Source organism: Vanellus vanellus, assembly GCF_965231255.1.
Source record: "Vanellus vanellus genome assembly, chromosome: 19".
Classification (NCBI taxonomy): domain Eukaryota; kingdom Metazoa; phylum Chordata; class Aves; order Charadriiformes; family Charadriidae; genus Vanellus; species Vanellus vanellus.
In genome coordinates, this window is record NC_138924.1 from 6194547 (window position 1) to 6222343 (window position 27797).

A 27797-nucleotide genomic window follows, 5' to 3' on the forward strand; every position below is an offset into this window, starting at 1 on the left:
GGTTCCCCAGACCTGTGGCCATGGGTTTCCAGCCCCCTTGGCAGCCGCCCTCCCCTCCCCTCTCACCCAGCATCACCCACAGCGTGGGGCAGCAGGGTCTAGGTGGGACGACCCCCCCCCCCCCCAACACCCCAACAGCTATGGGGCAGCAAACCCCTGAACCAGCACTCACCTCCAAAATTGTGCAACGGAGGGCAGCAAAGGCAGGGGGAAACGCCTTCGGGAAGCCCCCACTCACCACCTCCTAGCGGGGGGGAGGGGCAGGACATCTCCCTTCTTCCACCCCCTGACAGCAGGACCTGCAGCATCGTCCTGCCCCGTTTGCCGTCGGACACGCACACCGAGGGTTTGACCCCATCCATCTCCTGTCCCCCCCAGCTCACCTCCCTCGCTGCCCCCTTGCCGCGGGCCGGCGCGCTGGGGGGGCCACACGTGTGCTGACACCTCCCCTGGGAAAACCAGACCGTAAAGGGCAAGAAAAGAAAAAGGCGCCCGGGGGTGCCTTCCAAGGGGGTGAGGAGGACGTGAGATGTGCAGAAGAAGGAACGCGCAAGAGAGCCAAATTTGGGTCTCCAGCCCCGGGGAAGCAGCCGGTGTGGTGTGGCGTGGCGTGGCGTGGCGCGGTGTGGCACGGCGTGGCAGGTCCCTCCCTCCCACCCCATCCCCTCTGCCCCTGCGTTAAGCGATCTCTTTGATTCTGCGGATGTAGTTGTGAAGCTCTTCGGGGTCTTGCAGTCCCATGTCCTGGCAGACCCACTCCAAGTCCTCCTCATCAGCGATGGGGATGGAGTTGTACGCCAGCTCGTCGGAGGGCAGCGTGGCAAAGGTGGTGAACTTCACCCGCTTCCGTTTGGAGGTGGGTGAGTTGAGTGGGTCCTCGCTCTGGTCTCGCGTGGAACCCCCCGAGGAACCGTCCCCGCGACCGTGGACCTGGCTCTGCACGCTGGTCTGTGAGCTCCCGCTGCTGTGGTGGTCCCCGTGGCAGCAGGTCTGGACATTTTCCAGGGGGTTCCCAGGACTCTCGGGCTGGGGGGAGAGGTCATTGTGAGCCCGCAAGGGCTGCCCGTTGCCCAAGAAGACCCAGTGGTGGGAATGGTCCATGTTGGTCTGGCCTTCAGGTGGGATGCGTTTGTGCCGATATTTCAGCACAAAGACAATGCAGTTGATGAGGAAGACCAAGATGGCCAGACAGAAGACACCCAGGAGGGCATACATGCCTATCTCCAGGTCCGTCAGACCCCTGGTCACCTGGACGAAGCCAGTGGGGATAGTGGGGAAGTCCTCAGTGGGGTGAGACGCGCTGGACATCCTACTGTCCTCGCTCGGCTCCGCTTTTCTCTCCACCTCTGCCCGCAGGGTGGTGCTCGCCCCCGTCTCGGCCAGCCCTGGCTTGCTAGACACATGGTCATAGTCATAGGTTGGGTCCTCCTCGGACCCAAAGTGGACCCTCACGCTGGCCAGGGCTGTGAAGAGCACACTCTTGCGCTTGGTCTTCTGGCAGCTCTCACAGATGACCAGCTCAGCCCGCAGCAGCTCCCCTGCGCCCTCACTCTCCGCCACCACCAAGGGGAACGCCCGGTCCTGGGTCACCGAGACCACCTTCTCATCCAGGCTGCTCACCACCAGGTTGTAATCCTTGGGGTCGTAGAGGGAGAGGGGGGCCGTGGTGCCATCACTGTAGGAAATCCACAGGCTCAGGAGCGCTTCCTGTGGGACCAACACAGGCACCAGTCGCCCAGCACGATACCAGTCCCACCTGCACCCATCTGTCCATCCCTCCATTCATCCCTCCTCCTTTGCATCCTTCTCTCCATCCAATTCACCCTTTATCCCTCCATCATCCATCTTGTTCCTTCCAACCATCACCTAGTTTTTCCCTTTTGCCTATTCTTCCCTCAATTTTCCCCATGCTTGCCCAGCTCACCCCAAAGCTCACCCCAGCCCCAGAGGTGCCAGATGTGGCTACCAGAGCTGGACGAGGAGCTGTACAGGATTTCATCCAGACCCCATTGTCCTCATGCTTGTATCCTGTCCCCAGGCTGGGCAGGGTTGGTTCATAAGTCTGCATGAAGGTTTCTGGGGTACTTTGGGGGTCACCAGGGTGTTTGAAGGACAGCAGGTGCTGTGGGGTCCTGGGATAACTGTGGGCCAGATTTGCAGGATTTGCGAGGGAGGGGGTGGCAGATGGGGCCCTCATCCCCACCCCAAGACCCTCACCAGGCCCTCCAAGCCCGAGTACACCCCCTGGCCTCACCTGCTTGATGAAGCTGAGGGTCTGCTGCACGGATGTCCGGGCAATGATGGTATGGCTATTGCCGGGGCTGGGGTGGAGGGACAGCGAGAGGCTGGAGACCACCTGGGCCTTCAGGTCCGTGATGCTGACCTTCTCCTCTGCCACCGTCACCAGCGTCTCGCCTAGCACCGCCTCCATGAGCGGGGACACGACCTGCAGGGGATGAGGGTGCCCGTCACTGCCTGCCACCCCCAGCCAAACCAGCCAAGGGGGCAAAGGCAGCCGGGGGGGTACCTTGAAGAGCGTGGTGCCCGGCTCCCTCCCAGCCAGCGTGAAGCTGTCCACCATGTGGGCCACCCGCGGGTCGTCCACGCGCATGAAGTCGCTGACCAGGTCGGTGACCTCCACCAGCCAGTCGGGTCCCAGCATGGTGACCACCTGCCCCGTGCCCTCCGCTGCCGTGGTGTGGAACTGGGTGAAGACCTGCAGCGTGGCGTGCTGGTACTGCAGGGCACAGCCCCGGCTTTGCTTCCGCTCCTCTTCATCCTCCTCGTGCTCGCTGTCCCGCACCGACCTGCGGGATGGGGCAGTGGGTAGGCAGCGCTGCCAAGCTCCCTCCTGCTGCAGCTCTGCAGCCCCTCCAGGAAAGAAGAGGGGTGGCCAGGCAGGGAGAAACACCGGTTTCTCCCCAAGCACGGGAGAAACCTGATGGCTCCTGGTCAAAAAGATGCCTGTTGCCCATGAAGTCTATGAGGGCTTTAGCAGCACACGGCAAGACGGTCAGTTGGTGTCTCTGCCCCCTAACCAGCTGAGAGGACAAGGTATGTCAGGTTGTGATGGACATCTGGAGGTCTCTAGACCTCAAAGCAGGGCTAACTTTGGACCTTGGCTGCTCCTGGACTCATCCAGGGGAGTTTTGACCATTGCCAAGGATGGGTGTTCCCCACCAGTTCCAGCGTTCCACCAACCTCATAGTGAAATTTTCCTCCTTCCATACAAACCTGCAACCTGTGTCCACGATCTCTCGCCTTGTCACTGGGGACGCCTGAGATGACTCTGGCTCCACCAACTTTAAAACCCCCTCTTTAAGTAGCTGAACAAAGCATTTAGACCACTAGCACCACCTCCATCATGCCTTCTCCAGGCTGGACAGACCCCAAGCACGGTGGCTCCGCAGCACCCACCTCCTGTCCGGCAGGATGGGAACCCTCCAGCCCTTCACTTGGCTCAGCCGGGCGTCCGAGAGCTCGATGTGCAGCGGCAGTTTGGGCACCCACACCGTCATCTCCAGTGGGGCAGAGAGGTGCTCGTAGGTGAAGGTGACCCGGGCACTCATGGAGCCCCGCGACTCCTTCCCGCTAACGAAGACATAGTCACAGCTGCTGGAGACCTGGGGGAAAAGAGAGGATGGGGAGGTTGCAATGGTCCTGCAGACACACCAGAGATCCTGGCAGGAGGCTGCCTGGAGGATGGGAAGTATTGGAGGAGCAGAATATCACCCAGTTAAAGGTGGCCCAGGAGCAGGAATGCTCTCTCCTCCCTGAGGTCCCTGCTCAGAGGTGTGGACCCACACACACCGTGGCCATAACGTGTATTTCCCCCCCGACCCAGCTCCTCCGCCAGCCCTTACAGGCACCTCCATTTGGTGCTTCAGCTTCTTTGGCCCCCGCACCGAATTGTACCCCATTACTGCGCTCGAGCTAAAGGCACCCATGGGTGCTTCACAGAGGTTGAAAATTTCTCTTTCTGGACATTTGGCCCAAAAATCTCCTCCACCCACAACCAGAGAGCACTGGCAGTGAGCACGGACCAGCCGTGTGCCCATGTGCAGGTACCCATGGGCGCCTCTTCCCCATCCCTTCTGCTAACATCAGGAAGACCTTCCCAGAGTCCGTTTGAATCCTCACGTTCATCTTCTTTCTCTTTTAATTCCTATTTATGCAAATGCCGTTAGTTAAATTTGCTATAAAACAAATACATCCTGTGGGGGCCACTTATTACCAACCGATCTGAACCAATTAAGGAGCTAAGAGGATGCCAGTGCAGCATCGCCTGTGCTTCAGCTTAGGCTGTCAGAGTCAGCAGCGCCTTCTCTTCCCCAGGAAGGGTGGGAGGAGACAACCAGGCTGGGGAGGCCCCAAGCTCTCATCTGCGGTGGCCACCACCGGCCCAACCCTGACCCCTTCTTCCCCCCACTACCCCATCGAGAATTGCACCCAAGTTGGTTGCTGCTGGGGAAAAATAAAACCCATTTGCTCAGGCAGCAGCACAGGCGCTCTTTCAGATGCGCCAAACGCCTCAACAGCACAGAAGGGCGTATTTCCAACAAGCTGCTCTCCCACGTGGATTCTCTGATGGCTGATAAAGAGTTGAGTCCATGCTGCACAGCTGTTTACAGCAGAGGTGATAGCGGCACTGCCTCTCCCCCTGTCTTATCTTTGGGCATTTGTGGTCACTCCGCTGCAGGAACTTTGTATTTCTGAGCCCGCGAGCAGGGTCTGACTTCTACAGGAGCTCCATGTTTCAGCTGCGGGAGCCCACCACGAGGTGCCCATGGTCCCCAGGACCAGTGGAGGAAGCACCGCGTGAGACCTGGGCTCCTCGGGAAGTCCCTGCTCCCCGGGCACAGGAGGGAAGTGCAGCGCAGGAGGGTTTGTCCCTTGTCTTCCTATCAGAGACACCAGCTCAGCACGTCTGAAAAGACAATCTCATCTCCGGCGGGGCGGCATCTGAATAAAGATGAGCTCCTGGGCAAATCCTCCAGCAACAAAGTGCTCTGGATATTGTGCCATTTATCACAATAAATATGATGGGCTGCTGCTTGCATTACCTTAGGTAATAAATCCCCCCGGCATCTTCTTCTGGGGACCACTTGCTTAGCAATTGGGGGGGGGGGGGGGTTGAAGCTATGACAACAAAAAAATCCCAGCACATCGGGCCTGTCCTGATGATGGAGTGACTGCAGATTAGCTTTTAAATGAAGTGCACGCTTGTTCGGAGAAACTTCCCGGATTCTCAGCGAGGCGTCGGGAAGAGAGAGGCTGAGGTCTGCCCGGGCTCTGAGCCAAGGCACCACCGGCTCCACTTCAGCAGCCGGGAGCTTCCCCCTGGGCACAGCCTCAAGTGTGGGATCAAGGGGACACACCTTCTCCAAGGCCCTTGGGAGTGGGAAGAAACACCACGGCTGGCGGGACCCCGTGTTGGCCGGCCAGGGGTCCTGGAGGTGGCTGTGGGTCCACCAACATCCCCGAGGCTCAGCCCCACTGAGCCGACTTGCTCCCGGTGGGTCCTCAAGCAGATTTGGATGGTGGGCTCCTGAGAAAGGTTCACACAGCAGGTCAGGCTGAGCATCTCCCATTGAGCGTGGTTGGTAGCCTTTCCACTCCCTGCATGTCCCTCAACACATACGCAGTCCCCGAGGCCACAACACAGGCAGGAAAGGGGGGTGACTTGTCAGCTGCCTTGAGTGACGAGGTCCTCCTCTCTGGGCTGAGCACGGGCAGTCGCCCTGTGTCCCCACAGAAGGGGACGAGGGTGACAACTCCCACCCGTGCTCTCTCACCATCCTTCATGGGCGCCCTCACAGCCATGTTCCACCGAGCGCAGAACATTTCCCCTCCACGTTACACACGAGAGCAACCACCACCGAGCCCCAGGCAGCGTGGGGAGAAGCAGCTCCCCAGCCCTCCTTCACGTTAAATTATTTACAGTAACAGATAGCGCATCCCACTATGTAAGCTTTGATTTATGTAACAGGTTTATAGCCCTGACACCGTAATCATACTCCCCAATCTCAGCAGGTAACCGAGAGCTCCCTCAGAAACGCAGCTCCGGCACAAACACAAAATAACTCAGCGAGAAATTGCACGGGGCTCCGAGCGGCGAGCGGGATGCGAGCAGGAGGCGAGCCGGGGCCGGAGGGCTGCTCCATGCATTATTCATCCCGGCTCGCGTGCATGCGTCTGCTCCCCCCCTCCCAGGTCTGGGGACAGCGTGTAAATAGATTTATGAGTAGAAAGGCAGCACATTAAACAGTTTAAGTGTCTTGGAGTCCATCCTGAAGTGTATTATTGCTCTAGTGTTTTATCACGCTGCAGAGGACCGGTCTCCATAAATTAGTCCCGGTGCTGTAAATCGCACAGATCAGAGTTTTAGTCAAGAACTTGGGTAAACAGTTTTGTGACACTGACCGTCACCCACCCGTGGACCCACCAGGGAGAGCAAGTCCCAGCAGGGCTGGGGCTCTGCCCGTCACCCCGGCTCGGCTGGGAGGGCAGCCGGTGGCTGCCGGCAAAGAGAAAAGGGCTTATGTCCCCCAGCCTGGGGACACGGGAGAGCCCAGCCCCCAGCACGGCTCCCTGCCTCTGCCTGACGCCACGGGGAGGACCCGGAGAGGGTGAGCTGGGTGGGTGGGTGCAGGGAGAGGGGCGGGGGGTGTTTGGGTGAACGATGTTTAGGGGTGGACGGATGGAAACGGTGATAGAATAATACGGACAGGCGGATAGAGGGATACATAGAGTGACAGAAAAACATATATGGATCTGGTGATGGAAAAATCAGGGCTGGATTTGAGGGTCGACTGCTGCCTCGGCGGCTGGGGCGGATGCGCGGGCAATCACTGCTGCTGCAACAGCGAGCCTCGTGCATTCGCCTTATCAGCATCTCTCCTGGGCAGCCCACCTTGCTCCTCTCCCTCGGCTCCCCTTTTCCCTCCATCACCCCCAACGGCCCGGCTCGCCCCCTCCCCCCCCACCTCGCTGGGGCCAGCCCCCAGCCCGAGCACAGCCCAGCGTCCCATTCGAACGGGAAATAAATGTCACCAGGAGGCACAAGTGAAGCCGCTGATGGAAACGTGCGGCTTACACCGCGAGGTGACAATTTTTCACCTTATCAGCACTAAGTGCTGTGATAACCCGTAGTTATTGCTGCTGCCCGGTGCCAGCCTGCGCAGCGCCGGAACATCCCGCGGCCTCTCCGGGGACAGTGACAAAGTGCCTTGTCCTTCTCCCGACAGATCGCAGGGAGAGGCGCACGTGGACTGAAGCCACTGAGGGGATGACGCATGGCATGCGGTGGGCTTGTGCAGCACATCGGCTCAGCCACTAGCCCCAGCTCGTCCAGCTCCAGCCCACGCCACTGCTGGGGACAGCATCCCTGGGGGAAGCTCAGCCCCTCACTGGGGCCATGAGAGCCTCCTCCCTGCACCCACCTTGATGATGTCTTCGTTGTTGGACTTGCACTCAACCATAGCCGAGACATCCACGATGACGCCGCTCAGCTCAATGGCGATGACCTTCACAGGAATGGCTACCGTCCGCCCCGTCAGGATGGCCGTGTTGATGATTTCTGTGTCCTGGGGATGGGGCGTAAAGGGGATCATCACGTTTAGAGGGCAGTCAGTCCCTGATTCCAGCCTGCCCTTCTCCTGCTCCAGCCCTGGGGCCGAGAAGGACCCATGCGTGAGTGTGTGGGTGGGACGTATGGATGTATGGGTTCTACGGGGCGGATGGGCTAGTGGGAGATCCCTCAGGGGACCCAACCCATCCTCAACATCAAAGCAGATAAGCTAAGAAGAGGGTAGGAATCGGCTCACCATGGCCAGGGGCACGATGGCCCGGATGTCCCTCTGGATGACCGTCAGCTCCGTCACCACTTTCTCCAGGTCGGGCGGGGGGTTGCGGCCCCGGTAGTCGATGTGCCACATGATGCGGCGTGTCACCGACTGGCTGGTGAAGTTCTCCATCTCGAAATCCAGCTGCATGATCTCAGAGGAGGAGTCCCCGTCCCTGGGCAGGGGGGACAGGAGGGGGACGTGGTGAGCTGGGTGCCCTGGGTCCCACAGACACCCCGGGATCAGCATCAGACAGTCCCCTCTAGTGACGCAGAGCATCCCCGGCAGGTCCCTTCTCAGGCCCCCCGCCGCCTGCCAGGGGCACCGTGCTGTGGGTGCCACCACGATGCTTGTTCCCAAACACAGCAGTCCTGATCTCCCCCTCCACCGGGGGCTGTTTTGATGGGAACCTGCAGTACCCCATGGGCATCTTCCCAGTGGGAGAGAGAAATGCATTTCACTGAGGGAGAAAAACCTCGGTGGCTCAAGCGGGCGCTCTCCCGAGGCTGTGGGTGATATATTATCACAGGGCGACTGTGTGGCCACGGCCCCAGGGGACGGCGGGTGGCTGCAGGCGCTGCCCTCATCTCCCCGGCTCCATCTTCCCGCCAGTGCGGCTGGATTTACTGCCCCAGGCTGCTCCTGCCTGCACACTCGTGTCCCACGGGTCAGACCCCAAGTGCCCCCTACCCAGGAGGGCAGCGTGCTCGAGGACGGCAAATAAGTCCCTATACAAGAGCCCAGCCCAAGCTGTTGATTTTACAGCCCCTTCCAAGGGGATCACATGGGGAAACTGAGGCACAGGAGAACCACAGACAGCAGATGGAACACCACCGAGTTAGGACTTGGGGCAGGGCTGCCCCCGAGCCTGCACGGAGTGCACGGGGCAGACGGGCAGGGGATGTGGGATGGTAGACAGGACTGACAGGGGATAACGGCCCCAAGACCGTCTGCTCATCAAACCCCCCACCCATTCAGTGCCGCTGCTGAGGACAGTGGGACCCAGAGCTAACGGACAGGGAGTGAACGCCGGGGCATCCCCGAGGCGGGATGGGATGGAGAGGCTGTGCGCTGCCAAACCCAGCACATAGTGCCAGCCTAAGGGGATGGGGGGACTCAGCAGCCGGTGTCCCTTGTGCTCTGTGTCATGGCTCGGACACAGTCTGATGGCAGCAGCGTAAATCGCTCTTACACCCCATCCCTACCCGCAAACTTCCCCAGATGCGATCCTGCCCTCCCATCTCCGTGTCCAACTTGCCAATCCCTTGGGAAGACTCAGGGTTCAGCCCTCCCCCTAGGTCAAACTTCTCCGATGCTCCCCCAAAACAGAGCATCCCCAGGGGACACCCCAGAGCCCCCACGAATGCCACAGCCAGCAAAAGTCGTCCCCCCTCCCCCCACCCTCCCGGGAGCAGGAGGAGGAGGGAGAGGGGTGAGGAAAGGCGAAATCCCTGTGGAAGGAGAAGCCGGGACCAGCCCCGCTCTCATCACACCGTGTAGCAGCATTCGAGAAGGTCCCATCGATCCGGGGATGCAGGATGCAGTCGGGTTTCTCTCTAATAAATATCTAATGGGTGAAAGGCAGGGGAGAAAAGGGAAAAGCAAGAAGCGGGAGCTGCTCCCGACCACGGCAAGCCCTGCTCCCGCTGCAGGGACGACGGGCTGAGCAGCAGAGCTGCCACGCGAGGGCTGGCGGGGTCCCGCTGGGATTTCGTGCCCCCAAGGCAGCTATGGGGGTGCAAGGGGAATCGCCAAAGGCCAGCCGGTCTGAAGGAGGGGATTTGGCTGCTTGCTGCCTCCTCCAATGCAGAAGTATTAAATACAGCTGGGAAGAGCCAGGTTCGCAGGGAAACCGGAGCCGCGGCTCCACGCCAGAGGTGGTCTGGTGCTGGGACTCCTCACCGTGGGGTGCCCCTGGGCGTCCCAGGAGCCCCGTCAGGGGCCAACCACCATCTTCCGCCCTCCCCAAGCGCCATCTGCACTCAGCCACAGCAGAGACGAGAGCTGGGCAGCCCAGACTGGGGGAATAACTCAGGATGCAGCTGCTGGGGTGAAAAACACCCCAAAACAGCCATTATCACCCCAAAGCTGAGGGCCCTCTCCCCCTCCTTGTGCAGCCAGCACTGCCAAAAACCTCCAGAGCCCCGGCAAAGCAAACTTCTCCGGCTGCACCGCCTGGAGGGCAACACGGCTTTAAGTCATTCATACTTTCCATTCCGTTAATATTTGATGGTGTTGTTTGTCTAAAAGGTGATTGTAATCACTTTAAATTCATCCTCCGTCTCTAACCTTTCCAGGCTGATTTGAAGCGGCGGCAGACGGGGAGAGGAGGAAGGGAGAGAGGAGAGGATGGCGCTGCCGGCAGGTCTGGCAGCCACGTGCAGGGGCACTGGGGTGGCCACGCAGAGGATGGGGGGCTCGTGGCCCCGGGGCCACTGCCACGTCAGCCACGGGGCTGTGGGCTCAGATGCTGCCGTTGCATTGTGTAGGAACGGTGTGTGGGGTAAAGGAAAATCCACCCCCCGGGTGAGCCGGAGGGGTTTTCTGCAGATGGCTTCTGAGCTCACGTTGGAAGCAGTCAGAGCTGAGGATCTCCTTCCTGCAGGAGCTCGTCCCCAGCTACGCTCAGTTTTGGGGGGGGAGGGGGGGGGCAGAGATACGGGGAGATTTCAAACACAGAGGGCAGCTACAGCTCGAGCGCATCAACTGGCTTTAACCTGGCTCCTGGAGACACTTGTCTCCCCTTTCCCAAAGACACAGGGATGGAGATACCACAGCTTGGGAACAATTGCTTTCCAGCACTTCAGAGTCTTTCCTGTTGATGGGTTTGACCCCGTGCCCACCCCGTGCCCTGCCCACGTGGATGCAAGGAGCAAAGCTGCCCTTCACCCTTGCAGCCTCCACGCACTCACAAACCAGTCCCACATCTCTCCTTCTCCGGGCTGAGCAGCCTCTGGGCTTTGTAGGTCCTTTTGCTCCTTCAGATCATTCTCATTTCTATCCCCTGGACTCTCCTCAACCGACCTGAGCCTTTCCTGGAGCTCCAGGAATGGGCATGGTCCTTGTGTCAAGCAGGGCAGAACTGGCTCTGCCCATCTCAGGTGCTGCCTTGGGTCGTGCTCCCCATCTGACACTCATCCGTCACCTCAGGGTCCAGACGGGACCTTGGCTGGAGACTGCTCCCTTTCCTTCCCGGAGGAAACACCAGCGTAGTCAGCAAAGAGCTACGACCTCTCATGGCACTAAAACTTTTTTAAAAACTAAAATACTTCCACCCCAAACTGGAGGATCCTCCATGGCTTCACAATTCAGCCCCAAAATCCACTACGTGTCCCCCCCAGCACCCCGACACGGCCAGGCCATCCCAGCCCAGAGCTGGGGATGCAGCCGCCAATCGGTACCCGTGACTTATGAGCGCGTTGCTTGAGCTTCAGCTTGGTCACCAGTGTTGACCCGGAGCAGATCCCACCTGAACGCACCACCGTACAAACCTGCCCACCTTGGGCCCCGAAACCCACCTTCACCCGCCGTCTACCCAGCTGCACGGTGCCAGCCAAGGCCAAAAGCCACACACAAAATTAAGCCCCTTCCCCTGTTGGCGAGGGACCTACCCCAACCTCAGCTGGGCTGAGGGTTTGACCCCAAAATTGTTCATCCCCCTTCAGTGCCTCCAAGTCTCACGGTCTGGGCCACGCACTGCTGTGCCTCAGTTTCCCCCGCCAGCACCCACGCGGCACCGCTGCCAACCAGACACCCGGGGGGGGGGGGGGGGGCGGCGAAGGGAGAACGGCTCTGGGCCAAACCCCAGCAATTTCCCCTAACCCCGCTGGTGCTGGGGGGGCAGAGGGGGGGCTCTCTTACCTGGGCCCGGCCCCGTCCGCCCTGGCCACGTCGACGGTGGCGGTGGAGTGCTTGCCGCCCGTCAGCAGCTCCGAGCTCACCAGCCACTGCCCGCTCCTCGACCTGGTGCTCAGCAGGTTGACACCTTTCTTGGCCTTCACCCTGCGGAGAGCGATGGTCAGGGCTGGACCCTCACCCCTGGGGGCACCCCAGGACACCTCCCTCCCCTGGGCACCCTGCTGTAGGTGCAGGGGGATTTTTTGGCCCCGATCCCTCCTGGATGTTGGAAACCTCACCCAGGCTGGCAGCAACCGCCATGGGGCTGAGCCCACCTCAGCCTCTCTTTTTCATAGGGTTTTGTCCCCCCCCCCATCACCCCTCCAGCAGGACTTTGGTCCCCCAGTGCTGCCCCCCTCCCCCCCCCCCCGGACAGTAACACATGCCTGTGGGGCTCGCTGCTGGCCCGGTGGCCACAGGGACATTTGTAAATGCCCTTAGAAGAGATGTGATCGGGGCTCGTCACCCCATCCTTAGGGACACGTAGCACCTCCCCGTACAGGGGTGCTCAACACTAGGAGGTGGGCGCAGGGGCAGGACTGGGGGGACGTGGGGAGCTCCCGCTCGCTCCCCAGTAGCCCCAGGGCCATACCACCCCTTGTCCCCAAAGCAGCTGTGAACAAACCCACATCTGCTGGCGGGGTCCTAATCCCGGTGCAAGTGGGAGGGAGAAGGCAGCGGACCCCAGCGGTGACGCAGAGGTGGAAACCCTGGATGGACAACCTTTCCCTTCCCTCCAAGGAGCTCCCACCGCAAAGCCCCAGAACGCTGCAAAACCACGTGCCAGCAGCTCCTCTAGCCTCCCCCACCCTCCCGAAGCCCTGCCAGACCCAGTCCAGCACCCAGCAGGTCCCATAAACACAACACACCCTCCCAATCCACTCCTCCCTTCCAGCCCACGGCTGCCTTCGCACAACCCAGCCAAAACCAACCACCCCCTCAAAAGGCGGCTGCTCCCGGGGTGGGGGTAGCCCCGGGGACCTCACCTGAGCGTGAAGTGCTCCACCGTGGAGTTGGACATCAGGTAGAGGAGGATGCTCAGCACCTCGCCCGGCTTGAGGGGCTTGTCGGGTAGGCGGATGAAGACGTTGCCGTCCAGCCGATGCTCCTGCATGGGCTGCCCGGGGGAAGGCTGCAGGAGGCTGACGCTGCCGATGCGCAGCAGCGGGTGCTGCGTGGGACCCTCGGTCCTGGCCCCCCCGGCCCCGCGGCGGGGGACCGTCTCCCCAAGGCACTGGCCAGCCCCGTCGGGGGCATGCAGGGTGTAGTAGAGCTCGGCTTGTTGGCTCTCGCCCGGCACCTCCAGGCTCTCGGGGCTCTTGCGCCTGCCCAGCGGCACGGCCGGGGGGCCGAACCAGGCGTGGGGCAGCTCTGCCTGCACCAGGCACGTGGCCAAGTTGCCCCGCAAGCGACACGAGCTCTTGATCTCCCGGGCATCGCGGAAAGCGTGGAGCCTCACGCAGGGCAGGCGGTCAGTGACGTCAAAGTCATCCCAATCCCGACCAGCTACATAGAAGAGCACTTGGACCACGGGCTGGTTGGCCACCAGCCGGGGCTGGATGATGAAGGCGCGCACCTTCCAGTTGACGGTGAGGCGGTCGGGGACCTCCAGGGTGCTGGAGGGCTGCAGCTGCTCCTTGGGCAGCACCAACCCCGTGCTGAAGGGCCCCAGGGTGACGTTGAGGACGGGCAGCTCCTTGGTCTGGAAGACGACGAAGGGCTCGGCACGTTGCAGCGGGGTGCTGCCGTTGCCCACCGGGTTGGCTCCCACCTCCTTGAGGAAGAAGGCCAAGCGGGTGTTGGACAGGCGGTAGCTTACGGGCAGCGTGATGGCACCGGGGGGCTCAGCGGGCTCAGGGCTGGGGGCTGGTCCCTTGCCATGGGCTGTGAAGGAGATGGAGAGTGTGGGTTAGTGCAGGGCTTCCCCCCCTGAGCCCCAGCGCGGGGAGAGCAGACCCAGGCAGGAGCGGTCCAGTCCCATGGCAGGGAGGAACTGGTGCTTCAGCCCCCAGAACCCTCGCAAGGGCAGCGAAAGCCTGGCTGGGTTTCTGTCCTGCAAACAAAAAATTGCAAAAGACTCGCCGGGACCTCAGGCATTGCTGTGCTTCCCAGCGGGTGGCTCCAGCCTCACCAAACCCACCTTTGGCATGGGATGCAGTGTCCGGCCAAGGAATGGTGCTCAGGGGCTGCCCAAGGCTGGGCAAGGGTGTGTTGAAGACGTATCTGCCCTGGTTTCAGCTCGGATAGGGGTAATTTTCTTCCTAGTAGCTGCTCTGCTTTGGATTTAGTGCGAGAATAATGTTGATAACACACACTGTCTTAGTTGTTGCTAAGTAATGCTTATATGAAGTCAAGGACTCTTGCAGCTTCCCATAGACAGGACAAGCTGTCCAAAGGAATACTCCATACCGCAGACATCATGCTCAGTTTATAAATGGGGGTTGGCCGGGGGGCAGGAATGCGTGATCGCCGCTTGGGATGGGCTGGGCAATCAATCATCAGGTGGCGAGCAATCATATTGCATCACTTATTTCGCATATTCCTTTACCATTACTATTATTTTCTCTTCCGTTACTGTTCTATTAAGCTGTCTTTATCTCAACCTATGAGGTTGGTTCTTTTCCCTTGTTTTCCCTCATCTCCCTGCCCTACCGGGGTTGGCGGGGAGTGAGTGAATGGCTCTAGTTGCTGGCTGGGGTTAAACCACGACAGCGTCGAGCTTTGGTATTGCCCCTGGGGAGGCCGAAGCGCTGGTCACCCGCCCCGGCACCCATGCCAAGGCACCGGCCGAAAGCGCATGGACCCACTTGTAGAAACAGGGCATAACTGGCTGCATCCCTGCTTCCAAACGCACGGAGAAAAGGATGCTCCGTTTCTCCAGAGGGCCGTTACCAAAAATTAGGCAGGACCAGGTTAATTTTTGGCTGGCAGGTCCTGCCAAGTATCTAAGACCCAGGCTTTCCTCCCACTTTTAGCTCCCAGATCACACGGGGAAGGTGACTAAATCGGCTCCTTTGCCCCACACCTGCTCCATCCCTGCAGGCTGCCTGTAAGGGTGGTGTCACAGCCGGTCTGTCACCCGTCACCCACCCAGGGGTGCCACCCACGGTCCCTGTGCGCCAAAGCTGGTCCAGCCCCAACTTTTCCAGGCATGGACGTGACCCGGTGGAAAAGCAATGAAGATGACGTTGGTGCCACCTTGTGCGAACCCCAGCAGTGCCCAGGTCTGACGGCCCTTTAGGAAATCCCTTTTGTCTTTCATTTTGACCGTTTTGCCAAAAAAAAAAAAAAAAAAAAAAAAAAAAAGAAAGGAATAAACACCATACAGGCAGAACAGGCAGAGCCCCTGCGCGGGCAGCACGCAGTGCCTCTCGGCCACAGGCTCACGGGGGGACGGAGCTGCCCGGGCCCCTCGGAGGGAGCCGGCTATCCCGCTGCCGCAGGCGGCAAGCAGAGAGAAACCCCACCAAAATCATTCTACCAAAGCAGATGCTGCGAATAGGCGGTCGGTGCGGAGCCGGGCTGACGGCACGCGCTGCGGGAGCCTGGAAGACATCTCAAGGTCTTTGCATCCGCCAGCGGCTGCCAACGACTCCCAGGAGGCCTGGGTCCCCCCCGTATCCACCTCCCCCCCCCGTTCCCGGCGCTGATTGCAACCGCTCCCAAGCGGCTCCCGAGCAGGAGAGCCCAAATTACCCGCGTCAAGCGGCAGCGAAAGGTGCGGATGTGATGGCTCAGCTCCCGGGAACAGCTCGGTCCCCTCACTGGCGGGGGCTTCGGAGCACTCCAGGACGCGGGGCTTTTCCCAGCCGGGAGCATGGCCACGGTCGGGCTCCCCGGGGGGCTGAGGGGGAAGCAGCACCCTGTAGCCCACCCGGGGATGGCTCTGCTGCGGGGCACAGGGGAGTTAAGCAGCTTAGAGGGCTCATAAAAGGATTAACGCTCGATACGGGGACGGGCAGCATCCGCAGCTACGCTGCCTGGGATGAAACTTGTCCCAGAGCCAGGCGGCAAATTCCCCAGGGCTGGGCAGACACCGGGGACGGGCTGCCGGCATCACCGGGGAGGCCACCGTGCCAGCACCGCCGCGGGCACGGCTCCAGCGCCTGCCACGCTGACACTGCTCACCGCCGGCCGCCCAGCCCGTCCCACTGTTTTCCCACCTCCCGGAGAGCCAGGAGCTGCAGGAGAGGTGCTGAGCCCCAGAACGCACCCATGGGTGCCACTCTGCCCAGAATTACCCACCAGTAAGGGACTTGCTGCTCCTCCGGCTCAGGGAGGTTACTTTCTGCCACGAAACGTGAAGGTTTGCGTCCTCCCTGCACCCGGGTTGACACAGCCACAGCTGCTCCTGCCATCCCCAGCAACTAGAAAAGGGGATTTTTTTTTTATTTTTTTTTTTTTTTCCCCAAGGCTGGAGATTATTTGAAGAAAAGGATCCACCAACTGGAGCAACACGAGCCTGACCGCCCGGGTGAGGTACCGGCAGGGCCGAAGGAGGGACGGGCAGCCAGGGAAAGAGGCTATGTTTGACTCATGGAATCACAGAATCACGGAGTTTCAGAGTTGGAAGGGACCTCTAGAGATCATCCAGCCCCACTCCCCTGCCAAAGCAGGATTGCCCGGAGCACATCACTCAGGACTGCATCCAGGCGGGTCTTGAAAATCTCAAGGGAAGGGGACTCCCTCCCCCCCCCTGGGCAGCCTGGGCCAGTGCTCTGTCACCCTCACCGTGAAGAAGTTTTTCTGCGTATTTGAACAGAACTTCCTATGTTCCAACTTGTGCCCATTATCCCTCGTCCTGTCACTGGGAACCATTGAAAAGAGCCTGGCTCCATCCTCCTTCAGCCCACCCTTTAGGTACTTGTACGCCATAATAAGGTCTCCCCTCAGCCTTCTCTTCTCCAGGCTACAGAGTCCCAGCTCTCTCAGCCTTTCCTCATACGGGAGATGCTCCAAGCCCTTCATCATCTTAGTTGCTCTTCGCTGGACTCGCTCCAGTAGTTCCCTGTCCCTCTTGAACTGGGGAGCCCAAAACTGGACACAGTATTCCAGTTGCGGGCTCACCAGTGCAGAGTAGAGGGGGAGAATGACCTCCCTCGACCTACTGGCCACACTCTTCCCTATGCAGCCCAGGATTCCATTGGCCTTTTTGGCAACAAGGGCACATTGCTGGGCCATGGATAATTTACTGTCTACTAATGATGAAACATCATCAGTGTGTATCCCTTAAAAATCTCTGGGGTTCGGGGAGGGATGGGGTCATTTCACAAAGCAAACCCACCCAAAAAACCACCCGACTCGATGCCCAGCACGGCCCTGAGCGAAACCCACCCTTGGGATGGTGCAAAACGCCTGGTGTCACCGCCTGTCCCTTGGGTGGGGGGACAGGAGAGCCCCTGTGCCACCCCAGCGAGCACCCACCCTCCTGCCAGCGAGGGGCACCCGCTGCCACCCATGACACTGGGAGGGCAAAAGCAGCCAGTTTTCGGTCTGCAATTTGCCCCCCAACCCCGGCTCACGGCACAGAACCCCAGCAACCAGCTCCTTCCTCCTTGCCATGGAGATTCTCTGATGGCAAATAAGGGTTGTGCGCCTGCTGGGGGGCGGTGGGGGGGCAAGGAAAGCCCCTCTCCTCAATGCAGCCAGGCAGAGAAGATGTGCGCCGGGGACCCCGGTCGGCTCAGATAAGCCACCACGGCAATCAGCAGCTCGGTGTGGCCAAGCCCTGCTGCGGTGGGGACACCCGGGGTGGCCCCAGCACTGAGCACAGACCCGCACCCTTGCCGTGCCGGCCGGGGGAAGGGAGCGGGGACGAGCCGGGATGAAGATTAATGCGACAGTCACGATTAGTTCAGCGCAGGCGGACTGCCGGCACCCAGAGAAGCTATTTCCTTCCACAGACAAAATGCATTTAAATGATGCTATAATCTGTCGCCGGGAGGGGAAGAGGACCGGCGCCTCCGTTCTTGGGCCATAAACTAATCCTGCCGGGAGAGAGTCTAACCCAGCCGCATCCAGCCCGGGGTGGGTGCCAGGAGGGTGGATCACAGCCCAGGCCAAGTCTCTGCACCGCGGAGGGACAGAGGGTGGGAGGAAAGGAGAAGGGTGGCTGTAGGGATGCATGGCTGTCGGCTCAGGCAGCAAAAAGGAAAGGGCGGATAAGGGTGGGTGAACCAACAGAGAGGATGGAAGGATGGAAGGATGGAAGGATGGAAGGATGGAAGGATGGAAGGATGGAAGGATGGAAGGATGGAAGGATGGAAGGAGATAGGCTGATCAGAAGTGGCAGGACAGCAAGAGAATAGCTCTAGGGAGAAGAGGCAATGGATGGAAGGACGGCACAACAGCTTAAGAGATAGAAGGAAGATGGATGGAAGGAGAAAGGATGGATGGATGGAAGGATGGACAGGCAAGCAAAACTGCTCAGGAGGCTCCAGTCCCTACCACCACTGTCCCCAGGAGGGAAGGTGGCTCTCATGCCCCCCACCTCTGGCTGGGTTTGGGGGGACAGAAGGGTTAAGCCCTGGTCGCTGGCTCTGCTCTGTGGCCCGCTGCGGTTAACGGGATTTGCAGTGCCTGACCTGCATTCCCGCGTTTATTAGGCTGGCGCAGAGGGGACCATATGGTCCTTCCACCCTCGCAGCTCGGCATCGCAAGCAAAAAAGCAGATCTCCGTGCCTGGCCGGGGCTCTGACCAGCCCAGGGGCCGCCTGGACCCTGCCCGGGCTGATGAGCCACCCCAGTCCCACAGCAGGAGGGGACGGGACTCCCGCGTGTCCCCTACTTCCCACTCCACAGCAGCCCGCGGGGACCCGGGGTGACCTGCGGCCCACGGCGGGGAGAGGAGGGGAAGAGAGGGAGATGGAAACACACAACTGCTGGCGATCCCCTCGCGGAGCCCCCACATCTGCCCGGCCAGATGTGCCCCATGCCAGCCGCAGCCGCGGGGCCAGATGGGCTGAGTTGTTCCCCCCCGTTGCCTGCGAGGACACGGGGGGACGGGCACAGCACCCTCCAGCCCTGCCTTAAAATCAAGACCGCCCTCCCAGGCCAAGGGGTCTCCGCTGCTGCAAAAAGCGGCACCTAAAGCCCCTGTCCATCACCCCCCCCCCATCATTGCGGGGTTTCCATCCCCACCAGGCACCCCGCTTGGCGACGCCAGGGTCGGACAGACTGATGGACACATGGGAAAAGAGGCTGAGGGACAGCTGGCGGGGGATGCTGGCTCGTTCACCTTCCTTTCTTGCCCCAAATCCCCAGCAAACAGGACATGGGGGGGGGGGGGGAGGGGGGGAGGGAGTGCGGCTCAGCCCCTCCATCCTGCCCCCGCCGCAGCCTCGCCAGCCCCGTCCCCGCTCCCACCCGCCATCCTGAGGCCGAAGACCCCCCTCCTCCTCCTCTTCCCCTTATCCAGCACCGATAGCCAGCGCTGAGCCCCAGCTTAGCCTCAGCCCCAGCTGTCTGCCATAGGGATCGCTTTAGCCATGCTCGGTGGGGGGGGTCTTTATCCCAGCTTATCCTGTGGGATGCGGCCGGGGGCTCCCGGCACATATATCCCCACTTAGTAAGGGAAGAGTGTATAGGAAAAGCACTGGAGAAGAGGAAGGGGAGGTTTGTGGTCATGCCAGGAGGGTTAAAACCTCTCGTGATGTTTACCGGCGGCACTGGGGGCTTGGTACATCAACGGACCAAACGCGTCGCTGAGGGAGATGCTGAAATACCGGTGATGTGAGACACCAGCCCCAGCTGCCTGGTGTCCCGCCAGGCCACCGCCACGCGCCATGGACATAGCCCGCGCCAACCCACCACAGCTGGGCTTCCATGGTGGTCCCGCATCGGAGCCTGCTGGGAAAGTCATCCACAAAGCAATGACTCGAGCTGACACGATGAGAAAACCCTCCCTAAATACTCGGGAAGGGATGGTGAGGGAGCGGCAGGGACCCGTGTTATCATCCCGAGCAGAGGACTTCTCGCTGGCTTCAAGCCGTCTCAGGACTCCTTCGGAGGGGTTTCCGTGGTCACCGGTCACTGGGATTCAGCCACCAGCCTGGCCGCAGGATGAAAAGGCCCACGGGATTTCATCAGCGGTCCAAGACCCCAGACAGGGGCCCTGGGACCCTGCAAACCTCAGCAGCCCCAGGCACAGCTGCCACCCCATGTTCTCTGCAAACGCAAGCAAGGGATGATGCTTCTCCCAGCCACAGGGCTGCCGGCGCCACCAGCGATGCCGGGACTGCTAGTGCTCCCATTCTCCCCAGATCCAGCCCCGTATCAGGGTGACAAGGTGATGATTCTACCCCTGAGTCAGGGGGATGAGGGCAGGACACGCCTCTGCCTCAGTTTCCCCACATGGGTCAGCACCTGGATGAGACAACGGAGTGACGGGTCCGTCCAAACCGCCGAGAGCCAGAGGACTACAGCAAAACTCCGCAGCCCCTGAGGAGGAAGCCCAGCCTGGATGCTCCTAACCAGGCCACCAGCACACATGTCCCAACTGCCGTTTCGTTTCAAGCCGGCATAGGGCCACCCCGCTCCCCTGAGCATCCCGCACATCCCCAGCTGAGGCTTCAGAGCCCCAAAACCTGGCGGTCCGGGTTTTGCCTCCGCAGCCATCAGGGGAAAGGGGAAACACAGGTGGCAATGGCCCCAAATGCCAGGGATGTCCCACACCCAGAGCTCTGACATCTGGACGTCCCAACAGCTGGATGCTCCAGCTAGAGGCAGCCCTGGCTCCCAGGGAAGGGTCAGGCTCCCACCCCATCTCCGCACCCATCCCAGGAACGGGCATCGCACCCATCCCTTTCCCTCCCCACCCCGCAGCACTGATCCCTGCCGTGCTACGCTCCCACCCAAGAGGGGTCAGCACCTCCAAACACCCTAAAAGACAACAAAAAGGAGAAGTGGAGGCCTCCACACCTTCACCTCCACCCAAAACTCAGTCAGCCCCAACACAAGCTCCCCCACAGCTCCGTGCTTAAACACAGCTGGAAAAAAAAAAAACACCCAGTAATAAAACCGAAGCAGAAATTAGAAAACATAAGCAGGCCCCTCGTGGAAACCTCCGAAATGTTTCCCAGCAGCCAGAGCCTTGAAAATTGTTTTCGGTGACATAAAAGACAACAAGCTCTCCCTTCCCTCCGACGCGCCGAGAGCCTCCATCTCCAGTCCCAGCTAATTGGAACTCAATTAAGTGAATAATTGTTACAAATGTAAAATTACCTTCCCCCGGCATGCCGCGGTGAGATGTCCCAGCTGTGGCTGCAGGGAAGGGAGGGACGCAGGGACATGGGGACACTGCTGGCCCCCAGCTCTGCCCATGGTGGCAGTGGTGATGGGGCTGGGGAGCCCCATGGTACCCAGGACCACAATACTCAGCCTGGGAGGTTAAACTGGTCCAGGCTTCCCAAAACCAGCCCAGGGTAGGAATTGAGCACGTGCTGGACAACAAAAGTGAATCAAACCTTCCTGTGAGCAGCAGCGTTGGCTCCGAGTGGATTCTCTAGTGTCTAATACAGGGCTGTGCTTACGCCTGGTGGTACTGCTATATCCTCCTTTTTTTTAGGTCTTTGAGACTTCTCCCCTTCCAAAAGGTCCAGCCCGGCTTCATCGACAGAAGCAATAAAATAAGAAATGCTGGTGGGACTCAGCCCCCAGGCCAGCACACAGCCTGTATTTCGGGGCTGGCAGCGCTAAGGGCACCATCCCAGCACCACACCAGGCTGTGTTGCTGAGCTCTGCGTTTCCCCCAGGATATTATTAAAAGGGAGGGGGGAAAAATAAGCAAGGAACCTAAAGGAATAAATAAATACGGCCTAAATGGGATGTGCCGTGCAGAGGCGCAGCCCGCCATAAATTCCTGGAGCCGGCAAGGCTTTTACGCGGCAGCTACTTTAGAGCAATTTCCACAAATCACAGCAAGGGACAGGCCAGGGTACAGGAGGAGAGGGCCTTTACGGAGGAGGAAGAAAAATGAAGAAATGAATTAAAAGAGGGGGAAGGGGGAAAGGATGGGGAAGCGCCTGACCATGAACGTCCACAGGGATGCACGGGGGCTGCAGAAGGCAGCAGAGGGGAGCAGCCCCGGCAGCCCCTGACCCTCCAGCACATGCTGTGGTGGGTCCTGGCCTGGGTCCTCCCCCCCATGCTGGGTTCCCCGCACACTGGGAGCAGCCCCCCAGCAGCGGGTGGGCGCAGATGTTTTCCCCAAATAATCCCCTTGGGGAGCCAGAAGTGGGAGGACAGGCAGTAGAAAGAGCCCTGAAGGGTGGCCGGGGGAAGCGGGGACAGACAGCTGTTCCCAAGGAAGAAGCCCCCAACATCACAGCGTCGGGGTGGAGGCGACGCAGTGACACCCCCCACCCCCCCAAAGCCACGTGTCCTGCTTGGTTTCCCCCTGTCCCCTCTCCATCCCTTCCCACCATGGCCGGGAGCAGGAACATCCTCCCAGAACCCTCCAAATCTGAACATCAAATACATCCCCCGGGCTGTGTGCTCACACATCCCCCCCCCCGCTGCCACCGCGAGCCCGGGCTGCGCCAAGTGACACGTTTCAGACTGATTAGACACCGATTAATTTTCCCCCTTGGTGACGTGTGTCAGGCTGCATTCGGAGCCGGAGCGGGATGCAATTTCAGAGGCACCCAGGGAGTGCAAGGAGACGCAGATAAACCCAGTCCACCTCAGGGGCCCCAAAAGCAGGGACAGGGACAGGCACTGGGCTGGCGACCTCAACAGCTCAGGACTTTGCCACCCAGCAAAGCGGCCACAGCGTCAAACACGCAGGGCTCAAATATATCCCCTTCCTTTTTTAATTTAGCTGGTACCCGGAGAGGAGAGCATCCAGCAGCTGCACCGAGCTGGCAGCGGCAGGTATTACATCTTCAATCTTATTTATCTTCAAGAGGAAAAACATAGCTTTTCCTTAAAAAAAAAATAAAAAAAAATAAAAAAAAAAATTAATTTTCAACTTTTGCCAGTCCTGGAGAGGAGCCCAGCCCAGTCGAGCCCATTTAACCGCGGCAAAACCTGCCCCGGTAACTCCTGCAGGGGCCGGGAGGTGACAGCACCTGCGAGCGGGGGCAAAGCCACCCTGGCAGCCCCCACTCAGGCTGTCAGCAGAGCTAGTGACAAATCAAGGACGGCAAATATGTCCAAGTGATGCGAAAAATGCTTGCCAGCAGGAGATGGAGACGGCGGCTCCATCAGAAGATTGCAAATTGCCTTGATTACGGTATCCTCCTGGGAGGCAAGGGGAGGCAAGACCAGCGAGTGAGGGGCTCCGGGCCCCGCCGGCAGTGGGGGACCTGTGCCCAGAGGGTGACGGCAACAGGTCGGGCAACAGCTTTAGGGGAAAAAAAAAAAAAAAAAAAAGAAAATAGAAAACAGTCCCCAGGAGAGCCGCATCCCAAGGAGCAGCCTCTGCATCCCAAACCTGGGACATCTGGGACACAGGTGACAGCCCATAAGTCCCCCAGCCCAGCTGGGGAACACTGGGCCACCATCAAATGTAGCCGGGGGACACCATGTCTCCCAGTTTTCAGGGAAACGGGGAGATCCAACCTCCTCTCCCCTTGGCGAGGAGCACCAGGACCTGCCTCACTTCACACCAGTGAACCATTTTTCATTCTGGCATCACACCTGGACAAACTGCCCGGAAGCGACCCCGTCCCCAAGGGCACCGCTGGGGTCCCCGGCCCTGTCGCTGCGCATCCCACCCCAGGAGCAGCTGCCTCCCTCGCTCCCCGGGGGGGGGGTGCTCATTAGCAGAGCCGTGTATTTAATAATAAAAGACTCTGATTAGATTAGCGAGAGTGACCTTTTCCAGATGGATGGGATGCTCGTACGGCGGCAGCGACAGGCGCCACGCGGGAGGGGAACGCACCGGCAGCTTGCCGATTCCTCCGCACACCCATCACGGGCTATTTCAGCCAGGGAATTGCAGGAGCCAGGAAAAAGAAAAAGAAAAAAAAAAAAAAAATCAGGTTATGCCATGTAAGCACTCCTTCCCTCACCCATCATCTCCCAGGATGAGGCCATGTCCTGCTCTCCACCTCCCTGTTAGAGCCTGGGCTATGGGAGGGGATGGAGCTGGTGCAACATCAGGGATGCTCTGTGGGGACCTGGCTGGTTTGGTTTTTCCTTTCCTCCTCTTTTTTAGGATGCAGAGAGGCCGGGCGCGGAGGGACCTCAGCAGGTGGTCATGGTGGGGTGAATAAATAGCACTTAAAAAAAAAAAAAAAAAAAATAGACCCGTTTCTATAAATCACTGAGCAAACCCCAGCCAGGGGGGTGCTGCCACCCGAGACGCTGCCTCAGTTTCCCCCAGCGATGCAGCAGGGCTGAGCCCAGGCTGCAACATCACCCGCACACCCAAAAGGATGTCTCCGGATGAGGGTACCTCATGAGATACAACTCGAAATCCCCAGAGCCAATCCCCGCCACCGATGCTGGCCAAAATTACCACTCAAAGGATTTCCGTCACGCTGCTGACAGCATCCCCCATCCTTTTCTCTTTCCTCAACACCACCACCGAGAGGACAAAAGGGGTAGAAAGAAAAGGCAATATCCTGGTGAGGCGCCCAACTTTGCACCCCCATGTCCCAGCAAAAGCATCCTGCTGGGATTTAAAGTATCAGGAATGGGGAGAGATGGAATGGGACCTGGGGTCACACAAGGGCACCCCGGAGCCGAAAGCCGAATGGCTTTCGGCTCCGGGGTGCCCTTGCGTGACCCCCTTTTCTGCGGCACCAAAGGTAAAACTCGTGCCAGGTTTAACCCAGCTCAGAGGCCGGATCCTGTCCTCTCACCTGCCTGCCAGGCTGAGGAAAGATCCTACCATCTCTTCTCTGCTCCCGGCTTCAGGATGCTCAGCCGCTCCGACCCCCATTGGCCTGGCGGGGATGGGGGCTGATAAACGAGCAGCACGTTCCTGGTTCGAGTTATTGCACATCTCCATCTGCTGGTCTGAAAATCCTCGAGCCGGGAGATGCTCGGAGCTGAAATGGGCACGGGGGGTGGTCCGTATCCCCCCACCGCCGGGGTTGGGGTGTGCTGGCTCGAGCCCCCCACCAGAGATGGGAGTCATGGGCCACAGCATCGTCCCTCAACCCCAACCCCGCGCCTGCAACTTGCCCGTGGTGGGAATACCCAGTGGGAGATATCGGGGGAGCGGCATGGCCCCATCCCCACCGGCAGTGGGATGGAGGTGCCGGGGGCTGTAGGATGCAGCGCGGGACCCCAAGCCTGCCCCACGCACCAGGACAGATGCTGAATAACCCCAGCACCCCTGGACCACTGCTGCTGGGTGGGTGCTGCCCCTGGCAGAGGGGAAACCGAGGCACACTGCGGAGACCAGGCTCAGCAGGCAACAGAGGGAAAGACAGAAGAGTCCAAGCTCAGCCCCACGGACAAAACAAGTTATTTCGCAAACCAGTGGGTAAATCCTGCCCCCCCCGTTCCATGCCGCATCCCAACAGGTCCCTTACAGCTTCGCAGCACAACCCTGCTGAGCGCACACCGCCGGCACCCCTCATCGCGCTGCGGCACACCAGGGTCCCTCCGTCCCTCCCGCAAACCCTGGGGCCACCCCGGGGCCATCCCAGCCCGGAGGTGCCAAAAAACAAACAAACAAAAAAACAAACAAAAAAAAAACCCAACCCTTTTCTGGAAGCAGCTGATCCAGGGCCAGCGGCCAAGCGGCTCCCGGGGCTCCCGGTGCCGGCAGTGGAGCGCAGCAGGGGCAAGACTGGCGCTGAGGGTTGCTTTTAAATATAAAAAAAGAAGGGAAAAGGGCATAAAAAAAAAATTAAAAAAATAAAAAAAAAAACAACACAACACAAACCCAGGGCAGGAGAGCAGGGCGCTGTTTCGCCGCTGGCTGACCCCTGCCGCCAGCCCGAGGGATTTGTAAGGAAGGCTGAGAGAATTAGGAACTCTCAGCTTCTTTTTCCGGCTCCCTCCGAGACCTTTATTTGTCCAGGGAAGGCCGAAGCAGCGGCGAGGGCAGCTGTGCATGGTGAAACGAGCCTAAAAACTCCTGGCAGAGGCATCTCTCCCTGCCGGCACAGGCATCCCCCCGCGGTGAGCCCCGGCCCCGCATCTGGCACAGGCCCCCCCCGCCCGCTCCACGCTGGCATCGCCGCCACGGGGACCCCCCATCCATCGCATCCCCCAGCCCAGGGGCCAGATCCCGCCCCGGGAAAAACCAGAGGCCTGACCCACGGGGCTGTCGGTGTCCCAGTAGCAAGAGGGGGGGGCTTAGAAACCCCAAGGGAGGGATGGGGATCAGGGACCCGCGTCCAGCCCCTGCACCGGAGGCGATTCCCGATGGATTGATTCCACAGGGATATTTCCCATCACCTGCCAGGAAAGCCGCCAGCCGCCTTCAGCAGCGCACCCGCCCTGGGGAAGCGCCGAGCCAGACGGCTGAATCTCATCCAGGCGAATTGAGGAGCGGAAGGAGATCGCGCTTCCCTGCCGGCTGCCAGACCCCTGCCCGAACACCGCCCCCCCCCCCCCTCACTTGGTAGTCCCAAAAAGAGAGCAAACCCTGCCCCAGCGGCACCCCAGGGAACACCCAGTCTCGGGGGACAAGGGGGAGGGGGGAGGGCAGCATCTGCCACCCCAAAGGATGCTACGTAAAGTTGTGGTGCTCACCAGCCTGGAGCATCTCTGCTCCCACATTGGGGTCAGAGTTTTTTTAAGGGGGGAAACCCCCCACCAGGTCCCCACATCCCCCTTTCCTCCTTATTTCACCACCTTATTTCTTATTTTCAAAAAGCCTCGGGGGGCTGCAGATGCCCAAGAAAGCGCTGCCTGAGCCCCCAAAATGCCTTGGCCATGGGCTGCCGGTGCAAAATGGAGCTGCGCATGGTCCAGAGACCCCTCTGGCTCCTGGGGGGGGGTTTCATTTGAGCAGGGCAGCACAGCCCCTGCGACATGCTGAGCCTACGGCCAGAGCCGGGCTGGCAGGAGGTGTCCAGGTAGCCACCCCCCCAACTGCAAGCAGTCCCCCACCTTCTGCCTGGCCAAGGCAGCTGCCAGGGAAAGCCGCTTTGGCTGGGGCTTGGTTTTACACGGAAACCACCCGAGAAAACCGCCCATGGAAAACAGCCTTGTGTCCCCCAGGTTGTGTGACCCCGCTTCGGCCTGGCTCACCAAAACCCACCCCCCCAGCAGCAGGTGCCAGCATCCCCAGGGCTGTCACCGGGGCCGGCCGGGATGTCACCGCAGCTCAGCCATGGCACAGCAGTGATTTGGATGCAACTCAGGGCAAGTGAGCACAGGCAGCAGGAGCCCCCCCCTCCCCCCCCCCCCCCCCCCCCCCGCCCAGGCCACAGGCAGGAGCAGCACTGCCAGCCCCAAAACCTCTGCCCCAAAAGCCATGGGGGGAGAAGAGCAGAAAGAAACAGAGGGATGACAGGGGCTGCACCCCCATCCCCGCACCCCAAAACGATGCCACCTCAGCAGCGCTCGCCCAGTAACAACACAGGCTGGGAAAGTGCCTGGGTACGGGTCTGGGGGATAAGCGAGTGGATAATAGCAGATAAAGCCCCTGATCCTCCTGCTAAAGCAGCTCTGCATTAAGGAGACAAGGAGCTGGGGGGAGGGGGGGCTGAGGGGGGGACACCAAAGCCCCCTCGCCCCATCTCCCCCCCTGCCACCCCGCTCCCTGGTCGGGGAAACAGCCCACCGCAAGCGCTCGCAAACACAAGCTGTCATTTTATTAAGCCAGGAATAAACTCTAATCTTTACCCATTTCGCTGGGGGGGGGACAGGACACAGAGGACCAGGGGAGGTGGCGGCTGGGGGGGGGGGGGGGGGGGGGGGCGGTTCCCAGCTGGGCACAGGGGGGCAGGGCTGCCCCTGGGAAGGGGGGGGGAAAGGGGAGATGGGTGCAAACCCCCTCTATGATGCAGACACACATATAACATGTATATTCCAACCCCCACACCCCCCCCCCCGGTGCCGGCAGCACTTACCGGGGAGCAGCAGGGAGCAGAGGCAGCAGAGCAGGGCAGCCGGCCCGGGGAGCATCTTCTCCGGAGAGGCCAT

The 27797-nt window shown here is 60.2% G+C and overlaps 1 protein-coding gene across 1 annotated transcript; it reads right to left on the reverse strand.

Moving 5' to 3' along the window:
- Window positions 1-678: 678 nt before the first annotated feature.
- On the reverse strand, window positions 679-27797 carry TMEM132E (transmembrane protein 132E; the record flags this gene model as incomplete). Its single annotated transcript, XM_082493040.1, has 9 exons — window positions 679-1707; window positions 2255-2446; window positions 2528-2807; window positions 3418-3623; window positions 7443-7586; window positions 7827-8019; window positions 11706-11846; window positions 12728-13625; window positions 27725-27797. 9 exons carry the CDS (start codon window positions 27795-27797, stop codon window positions 679-681), a joined length of 3156 nt encoding a protein of 1051 aa, XP_082349166.1.